Source organism: Terrapene carolina, unplaced genomic scaffold, assembly GCF_002925995.2.
Source record: "Terrapene carolina triunguis isolate 2854851 unplaced genomic scaffold, T_m_triunguis-2.0 Scaffold69, whole genome shotgun sequence".
Lineage (NCBI taxonomy): Eukaryota > Metazoa > Chordata > Testudines > Emydidae > Terrapene > Terrapene triunguis.
This window is the reverse complement of record NW_020664420.1, coordinates 62,884,342-62,908,578: the sequence shown is the minus strand read 5'-3', so window position 1 is coordinate 62,908,578 and position 24,237 is coordinate 62,884,342. Positions and strand designations below refer to the sequence as shown.

Sequence of the window (24,237 nt, the reverse complement as noted above, 5' to 3'; positions counted from 1 at the left end):
TCTAGGGACAAAAATTGGCTAATAGAGGTACAGTCCTGTGCTGACAGATGGTGTAGATGGTTCTTTCTATCTCTGAAGTCTACGTTGCATAATAGGTTGTACTGTCTCCTTTCACATACTTTTACCCTTCTCAGATGGGAATCACTATTGCCTGACAGGGCTCACCAGCAGGAACACCACATCATCCTCCAGGTTGTACAAGGTTTCCTTCAGATCATTCGCGCTGAAACCAGCTCATAGTGTCTCCCAAAGCAAAGCATGGTGGGTCCCCACCTTCTGCCCTTCCTTTTTCCCGTTTTCTGTTGCCCCAGGGAAGCCAAAGACCTTTTTAAACAAAAACATAAAGCTGCTTCAGGTGCATACACTTTCCCTGTTTCACATTGTTTCCTCTTTGTTACTCACCATATGTCTGTCACCAAGTAAAGATTATTGTGAAAAATGGTGGCTGTGCAATGACTTGAGAGAGTGAGGGAGAGAAAGCAAGCCTGGTGTGGTAGCTGAAGTCCATTAGCGAGAGTCAGTATATCTTCAGCCAAGATAAATAACATTCAGCTTTTCTGTGCCCGGCTTAGAGAGATGAAATCTGATGTGGTAGGCTTTTTATTTATTGTCCAAAAATAATTGTTACACACTCCATCTGAAATATCCTTTCAGTTTTAAAAAAACCACCTTGAGCAGATAACTCACTGGGCTGGAGAATACTGAGACAGTGTTTGTGATTATCAAAGTGTGTGTCAGGAAATTTGGTTTAGAAAGGTGCAGTAAGCTGCTTTTTCTTTCATTTTCTCTGCACTTAATCTGTGTCTAGCATTTTTGTTAAACTACTGTTTAACATTTTTATCTGATACTTCCTCCACCTGTATTTTTATACTCTGAAGGAAGGAGTAGTTATTTGATCAAGTATCACGGAGTAGGGGAGGCGAGGGAACAGAGAAATAAAGCCTTTCATGATAGCATGTAAGAAGATACAGTGATGTCTGCATGTAATAACTATGTCAGGTAGCCAGTGTGTGGCCTTAAGGCTGAATGTGGCTCATTGGAGTTCAAGAATGTGGCCCTCAGCTGCCGTCATCTTTACTATGGAGATGCATCCACAGGGACACACTCTTCATCCAAGAGGAATTCCACTCTGCGAAAGTTGGAGCCTTAGATCTAAGAACAAGATGAATCTCACGGCATAATGGGACTAGTATTGTCAGCATCCTATACCTCTACATTAAAGATGAAGGCAGCTCCATTTTGTGCAAATTATATGTGGTCATCATACATCTGGCAAGAAGCTAGTGCAGTCTTCTTTTGGACAAAGAACACTGTAGAGAACAGTCCTGAACAGGGTGTGGACTAGATGTCTTCACCTATTTTACAACCATAATTTCTATTATTTTGTGACGATAAATTTGTATTTACATTTTAAAATAATTATTATATACTCGGCCCTTATTGTATGTATATATATCTTTGTTCTTCCCCTTCCTTTCCAAAAATAATACATAAAAACATAATGTATCCATAGTACAGATTATCACTATGGCCTGTCAATTAAATTCTAACATAGATTATCTTGTTAGAAGGTAGATATAGTGTGAAAGTCATTGCATATTTCACAGCACTTAGAATGAAAAACAACACAACTACTCTGCACTGTGTGTGTACTCCTGGAATTAAAAAATATTGAAATGGATTTCTTTAAAAAAATGTGAATAATAAAATTTCTGTCAAGCTTAGCATCATGTTTCAAGTTGGAAGAAGTTTATTTTCATATAAGTGATGATCCCAAGTCATAAGTTATGAACCTAAGAAAATAGGGGGATATTACGAAAATATTTCCAGACCCTTAACTGTAGATAAGAATTTTGTATGTGTTGTGTATTGCGTTACTTTACTGTATTTTAATTCCATATAGAGTGATATTCAGGGCAAGTCACTTTTAGTAAAATAAAAATGCAGGAGGATTCATGCAGTAGTTACTTCTGATTTAGCATTTAGAATAGGTTTTATTAAAAAGGCAATGAATATGTTCAGTTGATGTACCAATGCTTAGATCACTGTAAGTTTGAGATTTCATTTAATAGGAGCAGTCTCCATTGTGTGACTGCAGGAGAGGCAGGGGACTGCCTGATTTCTACATGGGGTCAGAAGCAGGTTAGAAGTCTTGCCCTTTCCAGTCTTCTACCAAGCCTAATTAACGTATACCATGGCTAGTGCTGTAATTGCGATGCATGTGGCTTCTGGCATCTGGAACCATGACGAGCCTGAATTGAAACGCTGTTGGAGGGAAAGTTAGTCAGGGTTGTGTGGAGCATACAGTAATACAAGCAATAGGTCTGTTGTTTCATCATTCAAGTGACAAGCTTTTTATTGTGTTATAAATGAGTAAATTGTGCAAAGTACCTTCTTAGACCAAAAGAAAATCCTAATGGGAAGGAAAAAGTCTTACTAACAGATTTTCTAGGCTTTGTCTATTTTAAACATGTTTACCCCACTACATCCTTTCAACCAGAATGGTGGAGGAAAAGTGGGAGCCACATTTCTGTTATCTTATGCCAAAGTCTCTCCTTGATCTATCATGAAACCCTTGGATGCACCTGAAATGTTTGGGAGGCCTAAGATGTATGTCTGAGTGTTACAATACACTGCTTGTGTCTGGAATTGGCACCTCTTGTAGCTCTGTCTGATGGAACAGATTTGATGGTCACAACTTCATGGCATGATATCTAGCACGTCACCACAGAATGTCTTGTGGTTTAGGTTTTTGGGGGAATTTTTTTTTTTTTTTGGCATACGGTTATTGCATTATATCATAAAATCCAGTGCTACAACACAACATCATAGTGTGATGACTTTGCAGGCCCCCAACATAATATCTTCTTCTGGGATATGGGAAGGCATGATAACCCTGAGAAAAGCCCAAACAATCCTGCCTGGGTGACCATCTTCACAAAGACTATAGATCCCAGCTTGTGATATTCCAGGCTGATCTGAGCAGTGGGTGACACTATATTCAAGATGGGGCAGCTGCAATAAGGTTTATTTTATTGAATTTAGATGAAATCCTTGGGCTCTTGGCACGTTGCCTATAAAGCCCTGGGTTGTACCAAGCTAGAAGGCCACTCTAAAGACTATTTTCCTCTCCTTATTGAAAACTGGTGTCAAGATTGGTGGGTAGAGGAGCCATTAATGCACATAAAACTTTGCCTTACATCTAATCTCAGTATGGTTAATTTTAAAACCCATCCCCTTCCTTTGTACTTTGGTTTTTCTGCTTTAGTGTGAACAGTCTCATCTAATGAGAGAGCATGAAGACGTACAGGAGCGAACAACACTACGCTATGAGGAACGAATCACGGAGCTTCACAGCATTATCGCTGAATTAAATAAGAAGATTGACCGACTACAAGGAACAACAATAAGGTATTGCAACTCCTATGGAAGTCTGGGCAAAATTCAGAAGCGGTATACACGGTGGTGTACAATATACATTGGGTGTGAGTTAATCATAAAAGTGGTGTGGCTAGACTTGCTATGATTGAGGTTCAGTGAGTGTGCAAAATTAGTGTAACATGCATACTAGGGGATTGGAAACTGGGCAGGTGTAGCAGGAAAAGCAACTGATAGGAGGGTGTAAGGCAAAGTAATCCACTCCCCATTCCCATTTTTATCTTTCTCCTATGCTATCCACAACACAACCAAGACTAAATTAAACCCATTATAGAGGTGCAACTGAAATTGGCTTCAAGAGTTGCGCCTGCTTTCTCCAGCAATTCCCATAAAATACAAAATTGGTGCAAATCGAACTAGTGTTGCATACTCACTGAATGTAAAAATTTGGACACTCCTCTTTTAAGACATTACTCAGTAAGTTCCAACTATTTCTTCTTGTAAGTTCTAGATTTCACCAAAGAGGAACATTCTTTTATTTATCTGTCCATATCAGCTGTTCTTAGCTTACTGCGAGGCAAAGGCCTTTTGCCGTTACTTCGTGAAGGAGTTTGCTGGGACCTCACAATACTTTTCAGCTCTCAAGCTTATTGGGACATGAACTCCTCAATCCTTGGCCAGTTGGGGATTTTAAACCAAAACACCAACTTTGAAAGTAAAGAGTTAACATCTCTATAGGTCGGGGTAGGCAACCTATGGCACGCGTGCCAAAGACGGCATGCGACCTGATTTTCAGTGGCACTCACACTGCGCGGGTCCTGGCCACCGGTCCGGGGGCTCTGGATTTTAATTTAATTTTAAATGAAGCTTCTTAAACATTTTAAAAACCTTATTTACTTTACATACAACAATAGTTTAGTTATATATTATAGACTTATAGAAAGAGACCTTCTAAAAACGTTAAAATGTATTACTGGCACGCGAAACCTTAAATTAGAGTGAATAGATGAAGACTCGGCACACCGCTTCTGAAAGGCTGCCGACCCCTGCTATAGGTTATACTTACTTAAAATTCTTCCCATGTAGCACTGTGGGGTTTTCTGGCTTATTTTCCTGCCTGTTTTTCAGTAATGGCTGTTTCGTTTTTTCATCTCACTAAAGTCTATATGGCCATCAAGCCAGGAGCTCTTTTGTTTAAAGTATATGCCCAGGAAAATATTTTTGTGTGAAAGAGTAAACTCGTGTATCTTAAATTACAGAAGATAATGATATCCATATATTGTAATTACAGCATATAATTATAATTGCATTGCATTAATATTATATGAATAGGTAAATAGTGCAAGTTCTGCTGTAGGTAAAGATGCTAGGGTGTGCATGCCCCTGAAGGCATTTTGGCCTTCAGGGGCATGCACAGTTCTGCTACTGTGATAGAGCACTTAGGCACAACCTCTCCCCACCCACGACAGCTTTGGCATTCCACATTAGAGTACTTTGTGCTCAGATCCCTAGACAACACTTCTGTCCACTTATATTTGAGTTCATTCTGCTGTAATATAATAATAAATATTTGTAAGTGAATAATTAATTCTTATTTTGCTTTCCTTTAATGGTCATTGTAGCTAGTTTTTTCTCACAGACCAATACATTAAAAAAAAAAAACAAAAAACCTGTGAACAAGGTGAGCTTAGAGAGCTTCCGTTCAGCTTCTAAACACAGTGGAAAGAAAGAAAATTAATTCTTCGCTCCTGTCATTTCCATACTTTCCTGTAACAACATGTCAGGCTTCTGCTCTTGCCCCACTATGTTAGCAGGTGTTGGAACCCTGCAGAAATGTCAGTTAATTATTGCTGGCTTCATTGGGACAGGTGTAGACTCCGACCTGAATATAAGGGACGTTGGTGTGGGCTGGGACAAAGAGATTCTAAGAGAAAGGTCCTAGAAGCAACTAAGGCAATGTCTGCACTACCGCGGTAAGTTGACCTACGCTACGCAACTCCAGCTACGTGAATAACGTAGCTGGAGTCGATGTACCTTAGGTCGAGTTACCTTGGGGTCTACACTGTGGGGGGGGTCGCTCCCGTCAACTCTACCTTACTCTTCTCATCAGGGGTAGAGTACAGAGGTCGACTGGAGAGCGATCTGCCCTCGATTTAGTGGGTCTTCACTAGACTTCACTAGAATTGACTGCCGGTGGATCGATCTCAGAGTGTCAATCCTGGCTGTAGTGTAGATGTAGCCTAAGTCTGGGGAAAAGACTTAGGCCTTGTCTACATTACACAGTTTTGTCTGCAAAGGCTGCCTTTTGCTGACAAAACAGTGGAGGTGTAGACACTACAATACTAGTCTTGGTGGCAAAACCAAACCACCTGAACGAGAGGCATAGAGAGCTTTTTGCGGCAAAGTTAAAGTGACAAAGCGTCAGTGTAGACACTGCCATTTGTTATGTCAACTTAACTGGCCTCCCCCAGTATCCCACAATGCCTGCCATGACCACTCTACTCATTGTTTTGAACTCAGCTGCCCTGCATCTAGCTATGCAGGCATGTGCCCCTCCCCTTTCAAAGCTCTGGGAAGCTTTAATATTCCTCAGCCTGGAGAGCTCACAGAGCTGCTGAGGATGCTGCTCCCTGTAACTGCGGCGGCTGTGGGAGAAATCAGAGGGAATTGGAACCATTAATGTGGAATGTTGTTCTCCCTTTGGGTTATATATAGGGTGACCAGATGTCCCAATTTTATAGGGACCGTCCCGATTTTGGGGTCTTTTTCTTATATAAGCTCCTATTATCCCCCACCCCCATCCCGATTTTTCACATTTGCTGTCTGGTCACCCTAGTTATAGATTTTTTTTTCTGAGAATTACTGACACAGGTTTAGCCTCCAAATCCATACAGAGTACAACCCTGGCACTTCAGCGCATATACAACGTCCATGGATGTCAGGCTTCTGCTTTGCATGCTTGATGTAAGTAAAAGCATCTCGGATCACATTCTCCAAAAATACCTTTAGCATTCCCTGAATCTCCTCGTAAATGAGATCTGAAATGCACTTCACGCCCCCACAACGAGTCAAACGGCGAATAGCTGGCTTCATAATACCCTGGGTATTGTCCCTCAGTACCTTCCTTTGGTGCTTAGCGCCTCCTTTTCTGATACCCTTACCTCCCTTACCATGTCCAGACATGTTCGCTGGGTTACAGACAGAGCAGCCTGCTGCTGGGGGGTGTGGGGTGTGGAGAGACTGCTCCAGCCGCTGTCTGAACTTCAGAGACAGCACGCCCACACACTCACTCTCCCCAACACACACACTGTCTCTGACATATACGCCACCCCACACACACAGTGTCTCTCATACTTCCCCAACATACACAGTGTTTCTGTCTCTCCCCAACACACACACACTCTCCCCTCCTCCACCCCACACTTCAGTTGAACAGCAGCTGGCAATCTAGTAGGATGCCCATGGAACGATGCGATTGAGAAACCCGCATCATGTGACACTATACCTGCCCCATGAGGCATTGCAAACCCTTCCGAAAGCACCCTACGGCCAGTTACACAGCAGGATAGCTACGCACAGTGCACTGCTCTCTGTTGATGCAAGAGCTGCTAATGTGGATGCGCTCTGTCCACACAAGGAGCACAGTGTAGACATGCAACAGTGATTTACTTTAAGTGGCATAACTTTTGTTGGCAAAACTCTATAGTGTAGACATAGTCTTAGTTTAGGGCTTCATGTAGTTCTATTTTGCTATTACTTTTTTGTTCATAAAAAAACCTCAGGAGTGGGGATTTTTTTACCATGAGTGTCTCTTACGCTTCCAAATGTGCATGGAAAGATGAGACATTACTTGTGAAATCGCAAGATTGTCAGGCCATCATTTGGAAAGTGGTTACTTAAATCTGCTGAATCACAGGGCAAAGAAATGCATCTCCCTGGTGCTGCCATGGAAAAGCTGTACAGCATCTGTACCTTATAGCTGACGTAGTGTAGAAAGGCTTGATTTACTGTTGCTTTATGCCATTCTTAATGCTTCCTTTTAAATAAACCATAATATTATGTAGATGGTCAAGAGAAACCAAAGTTACACAGTAAATTTGATCTTCTAGTTTAGAGTCTTTAAATTGATGTCATTGTTTTGAGGTTAGCAATGCCTGAGCAGAACAAGATTTTCAGTCTAAACAAACAATTGCAACAGATTTAAGAGAGTTTGACAGATTGCATAAGCTAATTTATATTTTCCATTTAGAAGAGATTGCTTTTTTTCAGACACTTTGGAAGGTGAGGGCGAATGGGTTCAGGAAGTTGCAGAATTATGGCTCACGCATTGTTCAGCAAGCCCAACTGCAGAGATGTCAGATCAAGTGCCGTGGCTGCACCTCTTCTCAGACATATACAAAGTGTTGTTCTTAGTAGTAGTTATTGTATGAAATATTTTTAGATGTTTCCAATAAACTTCTGGATTTGACAAGATTTGACCTTTATAGGGTACAGCAAGTTCCAGATGCATGGCCACATGAAGCTAGCTGTTGATATTGCATTATGTTCTGCCAACACTCCTGATGCAAATGAAGTCACAGCGGTTATGGGATCAAGCCAACAATCATTCCTAATGGTCTCATCTCACTGATGTTGCTGTAGTTCGAGACAGCTCAGCTGGCTTGGGAATCCAACCAAAAAAAGAAGAAACTGTGAAATACAGCTGCAACCAATTTGGTATTTGATCTGGAAGAGAGCTGTCTGAACTCATATAATGTTGAGCTCTGCTTAGTTTCTGAAAGGGGGCTGATCTATCATTTACCCACCACCAGATCATAAGAAATAGTTTGTAATTTGAGGGAAGAAGAGCAGTTAAGAAGGTAGCTTGCTGAGAGAGACAATACATTTCTTTCTTATATAGTCAAGAATAGAAATGTTGGCTCTGTTTGCATTATCTAAGAGTTTCTCAAACAGTGAGGCTTTAGTGGGGTCCTAAGAAATCCAAGGCTCAGATGGGAGACTACCCTGTTTAAAACTTTGCTAAGAACACAAGAGCAGTGTTTCAAACTCTAATCTTTCTTTCTTGTAGTGTGAATGTAGTTTGGTCAAATTTGCAAAACTGAAGTAACAGGTTTAAGTCAAATTCAGAGTAAGGTTGTTTCACCTGAAACTCTTTGTATATTTATGCAGGAAAGATGCAGAATATGCTTTCGATACTCTTCAATGTGAATTTACTTCACTGCAGCATCATAGCACTTGAACCCCTGTTACCTGCCATTTGGAAGTAGGCTGGTAAAATTATCACCAGCCTCTATTCCTTCCATTCACAGAAGACTTTGATACATTCATTAACTCTCTTTTCCTGGACTGCTCCCCATCACTGGTTTGCACAAGTCACAAAAAGGCAAAGCCAGTCAAATGGGTAGGTCCACATGAAGCAGCAGTATCAGTGTATTAAAAACACATACGTATTAAGGTGTGTCAGTTACACCCCAACAAGATTAACCTCTCAAGAACAAAGAAGGTCCCACACTAAATGATAAAACATTAGATAATACTGTATCTGTTTAGAAAGTGAATGTTACTGGACAAGATAAGTTCATCCTAACACAAGATTTTATTTATTTTTTAATCATGGCTTCAGTAAGGAAATGCATTTGTCATGCAATGATACAAAAATAAATCTTGCCATGTGATTGAGAACGGAATCAGCTACAGTCTTTCCAGTTTGTCTGTGAGTTCAGCAAAAGAATGGGAGAGGGGAGAGAGAGAGTGAGTTGTCTTTCATTTCAATGCTGAAATAGGTCTGTGCAGCTTATGGACTTTCTTGCCTGCTGGTGTCTGCTTAGGATTCTTAGCAGCTGTCAAAAGACATACAATTTAACCAGTCAACCATTTGTAACTAAATGCTGTGCAGCCATGAATTCTATGGCATTACCCAACAGAAAATTCATACAGAAATATGGGTCACCTAGAAACCCAGGAGGAAAAAGGGGAGACAGAATAGATGGTATAGTGGACAGCATCATCAACATTAATAATGGTTGGCACTCATAGAGTGCCTTTTATCTGAGGATCTCTGTGTTTTACAAAACATTCATTAAAATATAATGAAAGTTGTAAAATGGCCAACACCTACTGTGGTGAAACCATTCTCTGTTTGAAGCTATGAGAGAATCTCATACCTTGACAACACCCCACCAGAATTCCTTAATGGGGAGGAGGAAGTGCTGAGAGTTTGCCATTTTGATCATTACTAAGCAAGCTTTAAAACAGTTTTGTAACACTGGAGCAACACAAAACTGGTTCATTGCACAGGAGGATCTGGCCCAGTACCTTTTGTTACTTTTCAATCCATTTTTAAACATTCTGTTTTAGTGTGTAGCTATTATACCTCTAAGTCCTATTGAAATCAGCACCGCTTTTGTGTTCTGGAAGGGAAGGGAAGAGGATGGAAGAGAGAACTAGAAAACCCCTGTTTTCAAAAATCAGCCCCTTAGTTGCGTATACAGAATATAAGCATATATAAAAGATGCTGCACTGATTGGTGCTCTTCAAATACCTAGGGTAGAAAAGGTAACTTGCACATGTAAAATATGCTGTTATGTGTACAAAGTGGGTAATTTACCATTTGCATTCATAGTTACCTATTTTGAATGTGCAGTTACATGTTTGTAAAGAGGCATGTTTTGCATGCATGTTTCAAGGCAAATTTTGGAAAATTTGGCTCAAACAACCAAACATAAAATTGTCAATCTTAGCCATTGTCATTTAAACAAGAAAACTAGTCTAAGTCTGAAAGTGTTAGCATGTGTATACAAGCTGTTGGTTTTATGATCAGGTCAGCCTGTCATCCATTCATGGAGGAGATTCACATTTTAAAATTAATCACTAATTGCAAAGCAGGTTGATGTATAAATGAACAAACAAATTACCCCTTTGACCAAAAGAAAAAGCAACTCTTTGAGCACTTAGTAATTGTTTTTGTCTAAAGCTAATTATCATTGGCTTGTGCTGTGCCTAATAATTAACTTATCCATAGAACATTAACCCACATTTATGTGTCTTCAGTAGCCTGTATTTTAATTCATGCTATTTCTGGTTTGGTTCTCACACTTGCTTTAAATATGTATTGCCCATCGCTTTAAATATGTATTGCCCATCACCTAAAATACCTTGCTTTGATCAAAAACTTAATTTTAACCTTATAATCTTAATTTTTGTATAATAGTTGCTAAGTGCTTGTGATAAAGATGTAACTTTCTGTAGTGAGCTGAGTTGCCTTTCAGGGTTAGAAAAGTATGATCATTCCTATTAAAACTACAACAGGTAAACTAAGGAAATCCTGCTTGGCAAACAAGCTGGAATTTTTCTTATGAGTTGGCCTGTTTCACAGACAGCAGCCTTTCCTTCGGTCAGTGTAGTGATACGTATGGATCATCTTCCTTTCAGCTATTTTGCCCGACAGACATTGTCAAACCTTAGGGCTAATTCCTGCAAGGTACTGAGAGCTCTCGACTCCCGCTGACCTCAATGGAAGTGGAAAGTGCTCATTACTCTGCAGAACTACCCCCTTAGACAACAGGCTTCCCCCCAGCTGGAGGTGCCCTCACAGTTCTGTGCTCTCCCTCCCTCACCAAAGAACTCCATTCCTGCTCTATGCTTCCTCCCCACCCTAAAATCATCCACCTTTCTGCTGAAACAGCAGCAAAATAAACCTCTACAAAATACATAGCTTAATGAGTAGCCAAATAGGGGTACAGTAAATTCATTCATCAAAAGTTTTTGGTTTGTTGTTTCTGTGCCTATGCTACTGATGTTTTTCCTGCTGGTTAAAATGTACATATCTGAAAGTGACAAAATAATAATTACAAAAACTGAAGCTGATTAAAAAAATCAGGTCTTCCTGAATGTCATTTTTTGCAATTGGATTAGCAAATGGATTAAAAAAGAAAAGAAACATTTTAAAGTGCTTCATTGGGCAATGTGATCTCACATTCCACTGATGTCCTTATCTACTTTTCCCCATTCCTTGAACTTTACATGTGAACTTAGGAGAAAAGACTCTTTATAAATCTCACTACTTCAGGTAATGCCCAATAGCGCTCAAACATTTTTGAAGGAACCCACTTGACAAATAACAGTTAAAGCATGTAATATGCAAGGGTTTGGTTCTCCAGTAACTCCAGCAGTTCACTGCCATTCTAATTAATCTGTACATTATCTTCCAATAGATTTCAAATGAAAACCCACTTGGCAACAGGAGAATTTAGAGCGAGAGAGAGAGACACACACACTTAATCTGGCAATACATTTTCTTATAGTGAACATTAGTCTGGAATGATCACAAGAACTTCGGTGAAACTTCAAAATACAGAAATGTGAGCCAGATGCTACTCACCACATAACTGGCAGTTGAGAGTACAATGCAGAAAGTCAGTTTCTTTTATGGGAAACAGACCCTGGTCTATTTGATAGTCTTGTTGAGCTGGAGAAAGTTTGTTGTCCAGTATGTACCCTACTTATTGTGACTACAGGACTGAAAGGCATGCTGTAGAGTTGCTTATTCCTTCAATAATATTTTTTTTCTTGTGCCTCTCCCCCAGGGAGGAAGATGAATATTCCGAACTACGATCAGAGCTCAGCCAGAGCCAACATGAGGCTAACGAAGATTCACGCAGCATGGACCAGGATCAGACTTCTGTTTCAGTACCAGAGAACCAGTCCACTATGGTCACTGCTGACATGGGTTAGTGATTTTCTGAATAGACAGGATGTCTCCTACTAGTAGAAAGCCATTGTAGCCTTTAAAATACTGATCAGAATGCTCAGAGGGGAAAGAAAATAAATCATCCAGGCCTTGTTAATCAAACCAAAGATGTTGAGGAATTCTCTAGGAGAATAAACAGGAGCATTTAAAATAATCTCAGAACCTTGCTCCCAGGCCATAAGAGCTAGAATAGCTGCAGAGGAAGAACAGAAAATGAGCTTTTCACGAAGAACTGAAGCACCTAAATGAGTGCCCTTTGGGAAAGGGGAAAATGAAGGGAACGCACACACACTTACCCTCCTCTAGAATAGTATACATGTTCTGACTTGACCATGTAATTGGCTGATTAATTGGATTGATTTTTTTTTTTAAATCCTGTTCCTGTTTTGTTATTTTACCAAATAGCAAAAACATTTTATTTATAAGTCACTGAAGATTGTTTTAAATGCTGCTAGTTTATTTAACTATAAAAGGTTGATGGTTGGAAATTGCGGAGATGAAATTAAGAGAGGCATCTAGAGACATTAATAAATGGCAGAGTAATGTGCTGCTGTTAAACTTCTCTCTCCAGGCCATGACTTTTAAGACTTGTTGCTTTCTGAGAGCCATTAATTTATGTACAGGTAGCAAGTTTCTAAATGACACTAATCTGTGCTGTGGAGTGTTAAGGAAGGTTCTTTATGGCAAAGAGTCCAGTAATTATATTGTTTTTCGGATGTGCTCAGACAGGGGATTTCAAAGCTGAAATTAAAGGGTAGTTAGTACTAGCTATAGAGATCCAGTTCTCAGACTCCAGCAATAAAGACGTTCAGTAGTGGGGTACATAGACACACTGCTTTTTGCAGGCTTGGGAGCATCATTGATATCCATATTAGAGGGGAAATGTCTGTCTCACTGGATCAGATTCTGTTCTCATTCACATCAGTGTGAATCAGGGATATATCCTTGGCTGTAGTGTAGTTCCCCCTTCCTTCTGTCAGGTATTTATTAGATGCTGATCACCACAATGCCTAGACGCCAGCGTGCCTTGGGAAAGTCATGATGCACTGGATCTTGATGAAAAAGTTGCACTAAATCCGAAGTCCAATATGACTGATCCAAGAAGAGACAAAGATCAAAATATCACAGAGATGTTTTCTAAGTACTTTTATTACAGTCATACAGAGGGTCAAATTCTGTCCTCAGATAAATCTTTCTCACTCTCACTGAAGTCAGTAAAAATTCAGCTGATTTTTAATGGCAATTGTGCCTCTCTGAGGGCAATGTTTGTGTTCCAGTGAAGACTCAGTTAACAATATATTTTTATTTCAGTCTTTTCTTTTGCAATAGCTTAGCAGACACCAGTTGTGCCCTGATCTCTCTTTCGAGAGAGGCAAACTCCTTCCTCTTCCCCATTATAACTTTAAGCTTTATCTCAGATGGAAGGGGGAATCTTGTTTGCCATCTCCAAAAAGAACGAGGATCCCTCTTAAACACAGAAGGACTCTGTGACACATCACCTATTATACAGTGGATGGGTTGTTGTTGGTATCTGAATTCCTGTGACTAATCCACCACTGAGAAAATATGCAGATTTACTGAGTAAAGGGGGTGGTAGTTTGTTCAAGTCTTCTAAACCTTCCTGCAAAGGAAGGCTTAATTCAGGGAGTCTGTGACCCACTCTTGCTAATATTGGACAGAAGGGGATTAATTTCGGTGGAGGTACATCAGGGATGAATTTGACCCAAATAATTGAGACCTCAATACATGGGTTTCCCAAGACAAGTTTGTAGTTGCTGACTGAAAACTGAGGACAAAAAGAACATGTGGCTTTTCTTGAGAGAGGGACTTGTGTTTGTTATGGTTTTGTGGTTGAGTTTTTCTATTTTCAATAATTCATGTGCTAAACTGATGAATGTACGTTTTTGGATATGTGCCTGAATGTCACAGTAGATTTTATTCTTAATGGAAAAAATAAACAAGACAAGAGGCTTAGTCTCTAAACTTGGTATTTTGGTGAAACATATGAGGTCAGATAGTTTAACTTGACACCAAGAACTAGAGTCAGGACTGACATACACAACCGTATTGACTTCAGAAGGATTGTATGGAGTGTAAACGAACACTGAATCTGGCCCTGAGCTAAAACATTTAGTTTCTTTTATAGTGGGATTCTTATGTTTAGAGTGTCTTTTCTCTCTCACTTACTCAGTGAGAGCAGAAATTATGTCCTATATGTACATCAGTACTCTAGTGTAGACTGGCTACCGTTTCAGCCAATCAGAACTATAGATTAGAAGAATGGTATTATCAGGGTTGTAACGGGTTCGGTCACAGAGACCCCCTTGGGACTGTCACCTGACGTGCTGGAATTACCTCTGAGCCTGTTTTCCCTGATGGCTTGGGACTCCAGAACCCTGCCTTGTTGAGCCAGACATGCTAGTCTGCTGCAACACAGACCTAGGTCTGAACCACGCCCCCAAAGCTGCAGGCTTTAACTGAAAACCACTCAGCAGGTTACCTATCTCCAGCACACAAGACACCCAGTTCCCAATGGGATTCAAACCCCAAATAAATCTGTTATACTCTGTATATACTCTGTAAAAACAGGGTAAACTCAGAAATTGTCCGCCCTCTATAACACAGGTATTAATCGCTTTCTCTGGGTTAATTAATAAACAAAAGTGATTTATTAAGTATAAAAAGTAGAATTTAAGTGGTTTCAAGTAATAACAGACAGAACAAAGTAAGATACCAAGCAAAATAAAACAAAACACGCAAGTCTAAGCCTAATACAGTAACTCCTCACTTAACGTTGTAGTTATGTTCCTGAAAAATGCAACTTTAAGTGAAACCATGTTAAACGAATCCAATTTTCCCATAAGATTTAATGTAAATGCGGGGTGGTTAGGTTCCAGGGAAATTTTTGGGGGGCAGACAAAAGGCATTATGTACTGTACAGTACTGTACTGTATTGTGGTTGGGAAGTGCCCCTGGCTTACCCCACACAGGCACAGCCCTCTGCAGGCAAGAACACTAGGAAGCACCTTTGCAGCAGCAGCTGCAGCAGCTTCCCCGGAGAAGAATAGGCTTGGACTTTGCCGGGAATGCTCCAGGCCCACCTCTTCCTGTCCTGTCCCCTCTCCACTCCAGGCCCACCTCTTCCCATCCCCACTCCACCTCCTCTCCGGAGCACGCCACATTCTCCCCCCCCCCCCCAAGTCCTAAGTGCCGCCAAACAGCTGTTTGGCAGCGCTTAGGACTTTCTGGGAGAGAGGGGGAGGAGCGGAGACGCAGCTCCCAGAAAATCCTAAGCGCAAAGTGCTGGGAGGGAGGGGGAGGAGCGGAGAAGCCCCGTGTCTCCACTCCTCCCCCTCCCTCCCAGAAAATTCTAAGTGCCTAGGACTTTCTGGGAGGGGGAGGAGCAGAGACATGGCGCTTCCCCGCTCCTGCCCCTCCCTCCCAGAAAGTCCTAAGCACCGCCAAACTGTGGGGGAAGTGCTGGGAGGGAGGGGGAAGGAGGCAGAGAAGCGGAACTTGTGAAATGCTCCCTTGTAAAGTCGCTGCTCTGCCACAGAATCTTACAAGCAGGCAGCCAAACGACGTTATAAGGAAGCATTGCACAACTTTAAACGAGCATGTTCCTAATTGAGCAGGGACGTAACATTGAAACAATGTTAAGCGGGAGGACGTTAAATGAGTTACTGTACATTTAAGAAACTGAATACAGGTAAATCTCACCCTCAGAGATGTTCCAATAAGCTTCTTTCACAGACTAGACTCCTGGTACAGTTCTTGTTAGTTCCAGCTCAGGTGGTAGCTAGGGGATTTCTCATGACTGGCAGCCCCCTTTGTTCTGTTCCACCCCCTTTTATATCTTTGGCACAAGGTGGGAATCCTTTGTCTCTCTCTGGGTATCCCTCCCCTTCATTCTAAATGAAAAAGCACCAGGTTTAAGATGGATTCCAGTACCAGGTGACATGATCACATGTCCTGTGAGACCCCAAGCCTCCATTCTTTCCGGCCTGACTCACAGGAACACAGGATGGCTTACAAGTAAACAGAGCCATTTACAACCAATTGTCCTGGTCAATGGGAGCCATCAAGATTGTAAAAAGAACAGGAGTACTCCTGTTCTTTTTGCGGATACAGACTAACACGGCTGCTACTCTGAAACCTATCAAGATTGTAAACCACCATTAATGGCCCACACTTTGCATAATTACAATAGGACTTCAGAGTAATACTTTATATTTCTAGCTTCAGATACAAGAATGATACATTCAAACAAATAGGATGAACACACTGAGTAGATTATAAACTTTGTAATGATACCTTACAAGAGAACTTTTGCATGAAGCATATTCCGGTTACATCATATTCACACTTATAAACATGTGGAGTGCAACATCACAAGGGTTATCCTCATTATGATTTTCTTTCCAAATGATCTCTTTTAAAAGATTATTTCTCTTGCATTTCTCCTCATCGCCGAAACTCAAATATATTGTATATTAAATAAATACATAGCACTTTCTCCCTTCCCTCTGCCATTTGTCTATTAAGTAAATTGCATCTGTGTGTGAACGAGATGTACCATACATAAGCACCATTATAGGAAATCATTAAAACAGCAATCTTTTAATTCTTGTTGCCACATTTGCAAGCCTGAAACTCTCCATGAGCTTGTGACTGTTGTTGGTCAACGTGCAGTATTTGCTTCTCTACATGTGGTAAACTGTTTAAAAAAAAAAAAAAAAAAAGTTTTCAATGTACCAGGCCTATGCATTTCATTAGTAAGAACGTTTCCAGACAAATACCTTAGAGCAGAATTGCACCAAGAGTAATCTGACCTTTGGGCATAGTAATCACTGTCCTGAGTTCAAATTTAATAACATAGAAAATACTTGGCTTCTGTAAACAGCCATAAGGAATAAACAGGTTGTTGTATGTCATTTTACATCTCAAGCTGAAGTAATTACTCTAGCTTCAGAAATAAGGTAGCTGATCACAAATACAAGAGTGACTATAAAACAGCCTCACATTTCAACTACCAATTGAAGGGATACCGTCACAGTAGTATTAATAGTAATAACAATGTAATGCATGTGAAGTATCTCTTATCCAAGAATTTTAAAGTGCTGTAAAATCCTTAATAACAACTCTGTGAAGTAAAGACATATTAGTAGAAGAATTCTATATTTTAAAAAGATAGGCAAACTTTTCAAATTTGGGTGCCTAATGTCTAAATATGGATTTAGTTGCCTGTGTTTAGTTGCCCAAATTCGAAAAGTTTGGCCTATATTCTTTACCTGTGTTACTAATAATACTTTAGATTAATCAGATTGAAAGAATTTTCACAATCCAATTTACTTTGCAATATTTGTTATTTCTTTACTTTTACCAATTCATTGATCCTGGACAGTGATCTGTTTTTTATACCTTAATACAAGGATGAGACATTTCCATTTCCAGCATAGCAGGCAAATGTAGAAATACAAAACATTGCTACACAAAACTATTAACTTTCATAGTAAGCTTATAAGGTATTCCTCCTACTCCCCAACACAAGCATCCTTCTGTCTTTGTTTATTTTAGTTTTAGTATCTCTTTAAAAATAAACCCTTGTGTTAGTTATGCACATCAGGCTAAATCACCATGACCTAATAATAACATGGCACTGCATACTGTACTAATGCAGCAAGCTTATTGACATGCCAACTACATCAATGTGTCATGATACACTAATGCTTTTAGATATGCTGCTCTTCTGCTGTAGGCAACAAAAACATCAAGAGATAAAATTATTAATTTCACTGCTGTATCTTGTAAATCCTGTGAGTGGGTTTATGCTAGCTTCCCTTTGAAATGTGGGTCTCTCTGACATTGTTATAAATGGGAGAAACATTCCTTCAGGGCTAGAACTTAGCACATAAGGTCTTGCCTTGTGAAGGAAATGTTTTGTAAAATGAGACAAAATGTATATACCGGCATTATTGAGTTTCAGGAGCACAAGCAAAACAAGTAGATTTTACAATTAAACATTCTTGATGGTGCAGCTGTGACTCAGAAATGAATTTTATTAATAAATAAACTTATTTGGCAGATTATTAATGCTAAAGCATATTAATTGTTTTCATAGAGAACTGAGTTTGTGGGAAGTTCATACAGATACAACTTCAGTATGAGTTCGTGCACATACAACTTCAGTAGGAGTTTTACATGCACACAGGTTGCAGGATCAGAGGCTGCTTTGGCCATCCATATTTGTCATGCCATTGATATGTTGATGGGTTTGTTTTTAACATGAATTCCCTTTTGCCTGCACTAATTTCACATTCACTCCAGGGCTGCATTCTTTTGCAATCCTATTCCTACACAAAGAGAATTTTTGAACACTTTTGTTGATCTCCCTATGCAAAGCTGGAAATACTGCATAAAGGCAAGGGCCCACGATTGCTGCCACTGTCATTTAAACACAAAGGAACAAATGCTACCTTTGGATTTTGAGATAACAACAGTATTGAGTCTGTGTCTTGCATTCTATTCTGTTCTATATGGGTTCTTATATTGTGCTCATCACCGATACAGACAAGCTTCACCCATATGTTAGAGAGTTCCGTTGTGCCAGAGGAACATAGTTGTCGACCATGGTGTTCTCCCAGGGCTTTAGGTGGTCATTTAAATAAGCTGGGCCTAGGCCATGGAGCCGCCTTGAAGATAAAGGACTGAGACCTTGAACTTGATTTGAAATTCTATGTGAAGCCTGTGTAACTGAATGAGAACATCACTAGCACATTGGAGGACATAAGTATTTTGGTTTTAAGGTTGCTTTTATTTCCCCCTAAATGTTAATTGGGCAATTTTTTTTAAATGACTGCCTAAATTACAGCCACAAAATTTGTACATGGCAAGCCTTGCATTGCATACAGTTGTCTGGTTTTTGTACATATCTGTGGATGTAATTTAGGTGGTCAGGTTTGTCAATTTGTCCGGTGTTAATCGAGGTAAATGAGTTTTTGGTTGTGAACTTAAGGTTATTTATTTCATAGTCCACAGGCGCTGACTTTCCAAAGTGCCGGGAGGTGCTTGACCCCTGGCTTTGTCCCAGGCCCTGCCCCCACTCCATTCCTTCCCCCAAAACCCCACCCACACCCCACCTCTCCCTACCCCCTCTCCGCCCCGCCTCTTCCCGCCCAGTTCCACCCCCTCCCCCGAGCACCCTGCCTCCTGCACGCCGGGAAACAGCTGTTCACGGCGGGCAGGAAGCATGAGGAGGGAAGGGAAGGTGCTGATCCGTGGGGCCCTCCGGCGGGCAGGAGGCACTAGGGGGAATGGGCAGGGAACTGATAGGGGGGCTGCCGGTGGGTGCTCAGCACCCACCATTTTTTCCCTATGGGTGCTCCAGCCCCCAGAGCACCCATGGAGTTGATGCCTATGTCATAGTCCCCTGTTCCCTCACACCTCACTCTTTCATAATCAGCCTCTGTGATCCTTCATTTTAAATTCAGGTTTTCAAAGTGGACTAAGGGAGTTAGATGCCCAACTCCCATTGAATTTCAGTGGGACTTGAATGCCTGACTCCCTTAGGCTCCTTTGAAAACACCAGCCACATGTTTAGATTGGAAGGTCTGACTGTAATGCGGTCCTAGGTGGAGCAGTGTTATTCCTATGGTATTGCTCCACCTAGGACCTGAATGGATGTCACCCCTTTTAATATTTGTACCCCTGTGAAAGTAATGCATTGTCATGAAATATATAAATCCATTGTGTGCTGTACAATGCAATAACTGATTATTGCATGATGCCTTGGTTATTAATGGCCCATAAGTGAATACAGCCAAGAGGCATCAGAACCCAAGAATGAGTTCAACCATATGATGCACATCAGGGACTACTGCTGATATTTATCACTGAATGTAAGTTGGAGGTGTTGCAATTAATTTGTAAAGTTAGTTCACAAGATAAGAGGGATCATTTGGTTGTCACAAAATTGGGGAGTGAGTGGATAACACCCCGTAACCCAGTGCCGTCAGACTGCCGGGGGAAGGGTCCTCTGGCCCTTGCCTTGTGAGAATGATGATGATGTTTTCATCCTAAAGCATCTTGTGAATGTGATCACGATGTGGAGCCTCACAAGAACAAGGGTTGTTATTGGGGACCGACGAATATTTCCAGTCTTCTCTTCTGTTACACGCATAGAAGAAACAGCTGTGAAAATGAAATTTTAGCTCTGTAAAATAATCTCTCTGAGGTTTTTGTGGACACTTGGCAGCAGTTTGAGCACAAATCCCCAAAGTCCTTCCTTTTAGAGGATATTGGATTATATCATCACTGAGTGAACTGGGCAGAAGAGCATTTTGATTCCGAGGGAAAAGTCTTCTTGCTGAGCACAAAGATCAGGAGAAGCTGCAGTAATGAGAGAGAGAGATTAACAAAAAACAAATCGGGACAGTGACATGGGAGTGTGCTAAAACGTGATGTGTTTAAAATATGGAGAAGGTTTTTCAAACAAGAACGACCACTCCAAATAAGTGGATGAGGCGATTATTTGTGTGATTGTGAGTAATTTGAGAGTTTAGGCTGATGGCATTCAACCCTAGAGATTTGTAAGGAGAAATCAATAACTTGTGCAAATAGGCTGATGGTATTCAAGACTGGAGATTTGTGAAGAGCAGTGTCAGCCTGTAGGAATATACCATTTTACAGGAGTGGAGCCTGTCTTGCTGAAGGTAAGTATTGAATGGTAGTAGCTTTTTAGCTTGCGACACCCAGTGCATGTCTAACATGTTCTTTCTGTTTCATAGATAACTGCAGTGACTTGAACTCCGAACTGCAGAGAGTGCTGACAGGGCTGGAGAATGTAGTCTGTGGGAGGAAGAAGAGCAGTTGCAGTTTGTCTGTAGCAGAAGTGGACAGACACATTGAACAACTCACCACTGCCAGCGAACATTGTGATCTAGCTATTAAGGTGCAACAGCATTAACTAGTCACTAAATGCATTGTGTGCATACTGCGATACATGATAATACCTTGCATTTATAGCACCTATCATCTGAGAATCTCAGAGCACTTCACAAAGATTTACTGTGCCTCACAACGTCTTGTGAGGGTACAGTAGTATATCTGTATTTGCATATGGGTGCACTAAGTCACAGAGAGATTATCTATAGATCTTGTATAGAGCTTTTCATCTATAGATCTCAAAGCACTTTACAAATATGGGTAAGCCTCATCCTTATTTTACAGATGCTCAAACTAAGGTACAGAGAGATTGCCTGACTAGCTTTGCAGTTATAAACGTGTCATTTATTTAAAGTACCTTATACAGAATAGGCTGACTAATGGTCAAGGTATTTAGAAGAGTAAATAATAACTATCAGAGGAAGCAATGGCTATTTAAAAATTACAAACTGAAGATGAAAGAGCTGTAAATATTTCTGCACATTAGCTCCTTACCACACCCCTATAAAGTAGGGAAAACAGGAAACTGCAGCAGAGAGTTTATGATGTGACGGATGCCACAGGAGCTATTGGAGTTCCTGGTATCCAGGTTTGTGCTCAGAACATTAGATCACATGACTAATTACAGTGTGTGAGGCTAGATTCCAGATTTATCCTTGATGCATCAGCATGCATTATCAAACTGAACTGTAACACTGTATAATCAGGAATGAAGAAAAACTCAATAATTCATTAGTTCCCCCAGAGAAATAGTTCCCTGTATGTAAGAAGTGCCTTCTATTCTCTTCTTCTTTGCAATAATGTAGTGTGCTAGTTAACAAACCAGAGCTGAAGCAAAGCATGCCACATCCAGAGAACTGCAGACAGTTTAGTTAGCAAATGGATGTTGGTACATCAGCTTGGGAGAGCATAAGCGCAGAATGATACTTGGATTCAGCTAACTTTGTACATGGTGGTTATCAACATGCCTGTCAGAGTAATGAGGTGAGTGGGTGCATTTAACGTATTATGCGGCTTTTCCAAAAGGAAGCACTGGAAAAGGGGGCTGGTATCTTTTTACCTTTTCTGCGGCTCATTTTTGATCTTTCCCTTTCTTTACTTGCAGTGGTAGTTACTATGTTCTGTAAGATGCATTAAAACAGATTAGCAATGCTGACAAAGACTGAATACTAGGTGGAAGTTTTCATTGTATCTGAAATAGTTGTTAAGTAGATTTAATTATAAATACAAAACTTCATATTCCAAATATGAGATTTGATTCCTTGAGTAGCTTTCTGTATATTGTCTCCAAGAGAACATCCAGCAATATCCTGTTTTTCTTTTTGCCATCTCTAACAAATTTTATTTCTTCTTCTTCTTCACATTTCAAGAATTCAGCTCATTCATGCAATGAGAAAGTTAAGTGCTCCTTGAAGCAGTATGTGATCTTGAAATAACCTGTCTTGTTTTCTGAATCTGATTATTGGAGACCTGTAGATTCAGGTGGAGGGTTCATTCTTTATGAAGCATAGCAGCTTGTTTTGTATTGCATGGGTTTTACAAGGTATTGCTAATCAGAAAAAGAGGGTAGGAACCTCCTCATGAGTAGTGTGTATTTGGCATTTACTCTTGAGCCGAACTGTATGAATTGTTACATTTTCAACTGTAAACCAATTATAAACGTGATGGGGGAGAAATATGGTCCAATGTTTACAGGAGGAAATTGATAGTCAGGACATGCAGGGTCTGTTCCTACTTCTTCCATAGGCTTGCTGCATAACCTTGGACAAGTCACTTAACCTCTTTGTGCACAGGCCTGTATAGGGGTTAGTGTGGCTCTGCACCACCTTGGGCGGAAGCTCTGGAAGGGATTGTGCGTCAGAGAATCCCAGTTCTTCGCTGAGGTCCCAGGTACACAGAAGAAATGTATAGGCTGCACCATCCTAAGGCATAGTGTACCCCATCCCACACACACACACACACACACACACAGACGCACACAGTGTGCCTGTCCAAGGCTACTTCCCCTTCCCATATCTCCTTGTGCCCTTGGGGGTAACACATGTCCCTGGGGACCCATGAAAAGAACCATCCTTGTGCTCCCCCAAATGTGGGACTGCACTTGTCCCTGTCATGCTAGTATGTGACGATTCCTTGCACCCTCCCCAGCCCTACGCACCCATTCAAGAGCCAGGCACAATCTGGCACTGTAAGTACATCTACACTTCAGCTGGGAGGGTGCTTCCCAACACAGGTAGACAGACAAGCACTAGCTCTGCTTGAACAAACGTGCTAAAAATAGCAGTGTAGCACAGATGGCAAGTCAGGCTAGGTGCCTGAGTACAAACCTGCCTGGACCCACTAGGTATGTATTCGGGTGGCTTGCATGAGCTGCCACCTGTGCTACCCCCTCTACGCTGGCTCAGACTCTCATGTCTGTCTACCTGTGTTGGGACGCACATTCCCAGCAGCAGTGCAAATATATCCTGTGTGTCTCAGTTAAGTCATCTACAAAAGAGGCACAACACTTACTCATGGTGAGGCATAGTGAATGTGTTATACTTTGAGGCCATCTGAGGAAAGGTGCTGTATAAATGCCAACTGCATGCTGTTGTTTGTGTATATCTCAGTGAGGTGAACTTTTATTTATAAAGCACCCGTCGTCTGCCCAGGTACTGATGGTGCTGAAGAGTAGAAAGGTTACAAACTATAATAATGAAAACAGCCTTCATTAAACTTCAAACAAAAGGAGTACATTGTGTGTGCGCGTGTGCGTTGCTTGTATGCATGTGTGTAATTGTATAGCTCCCCTTACATCCTTATGTGGTAGCAGTGTAGTATTATTGGCCCTTTTTAATATTCTCCTCCTGCTCCTTTCTGTCTTATTGTGACTGTGTTTTTGCAGACAGTAGAGGAGATTGAGGGTGTGCTGGGACGGGATCTTTATCCAAACCTGTCTGAAGAGAGATCTCGGTGGGAAAAGGAGCTGGCTGGTCTGAGGGAAGAAAATGAGAGCCTCACTGCTATGCTGTGCAGCAAAGAGGAGGAGCTGAACAGAACCAAGGCCACCATGAACGCTATCCGGGAAGAAAGGGACAGATTGCGCAGAAGGGTAAGACTACCAGCTCTCTACAGAGTACATAGAAGAGCCTTTCTAGTAACAGGGATCTTTTCAGTTCATTCCAGGC

At 41.0% G+C, this 24,237-nt stretch overlaps 1 protein-coding gene across 4 annotated transcripts in view; it reads left to right on the top strand.

Annotated features, from left to right (window-relative positions):
- MCC (MCC regulator of WNT signaling pathway) overlaps positions 1-24,237 on the top strand; it is a 331,118-nt gene that overhangs the window by 238,190 nt on the left and 68,691 nt on the right. For all 4 annotated transcript variants that reach the window (XM_026649202.2, XM_026649201.2, XM_026649203.2 and 1 more), the window contains 4 exons: positions 3,269-3,411; positions 11,964-12,106; positions 20,914-21,077; positions 23,955-24,161. In XM_026649202.2, the coding sequence (XP_026504987.1) occupies positions 3,269-3,411; positions 11,964-12,106; positions 20,914-21,077; positions 23,955-24,161 (657 nt within the window). The remainder of the gene's footprint in view (positions 1-3,268; positions 3,412-11,963; positions 12,107-20,913; positions 21,078-23,954; positions 24,162-24,237) is intronic.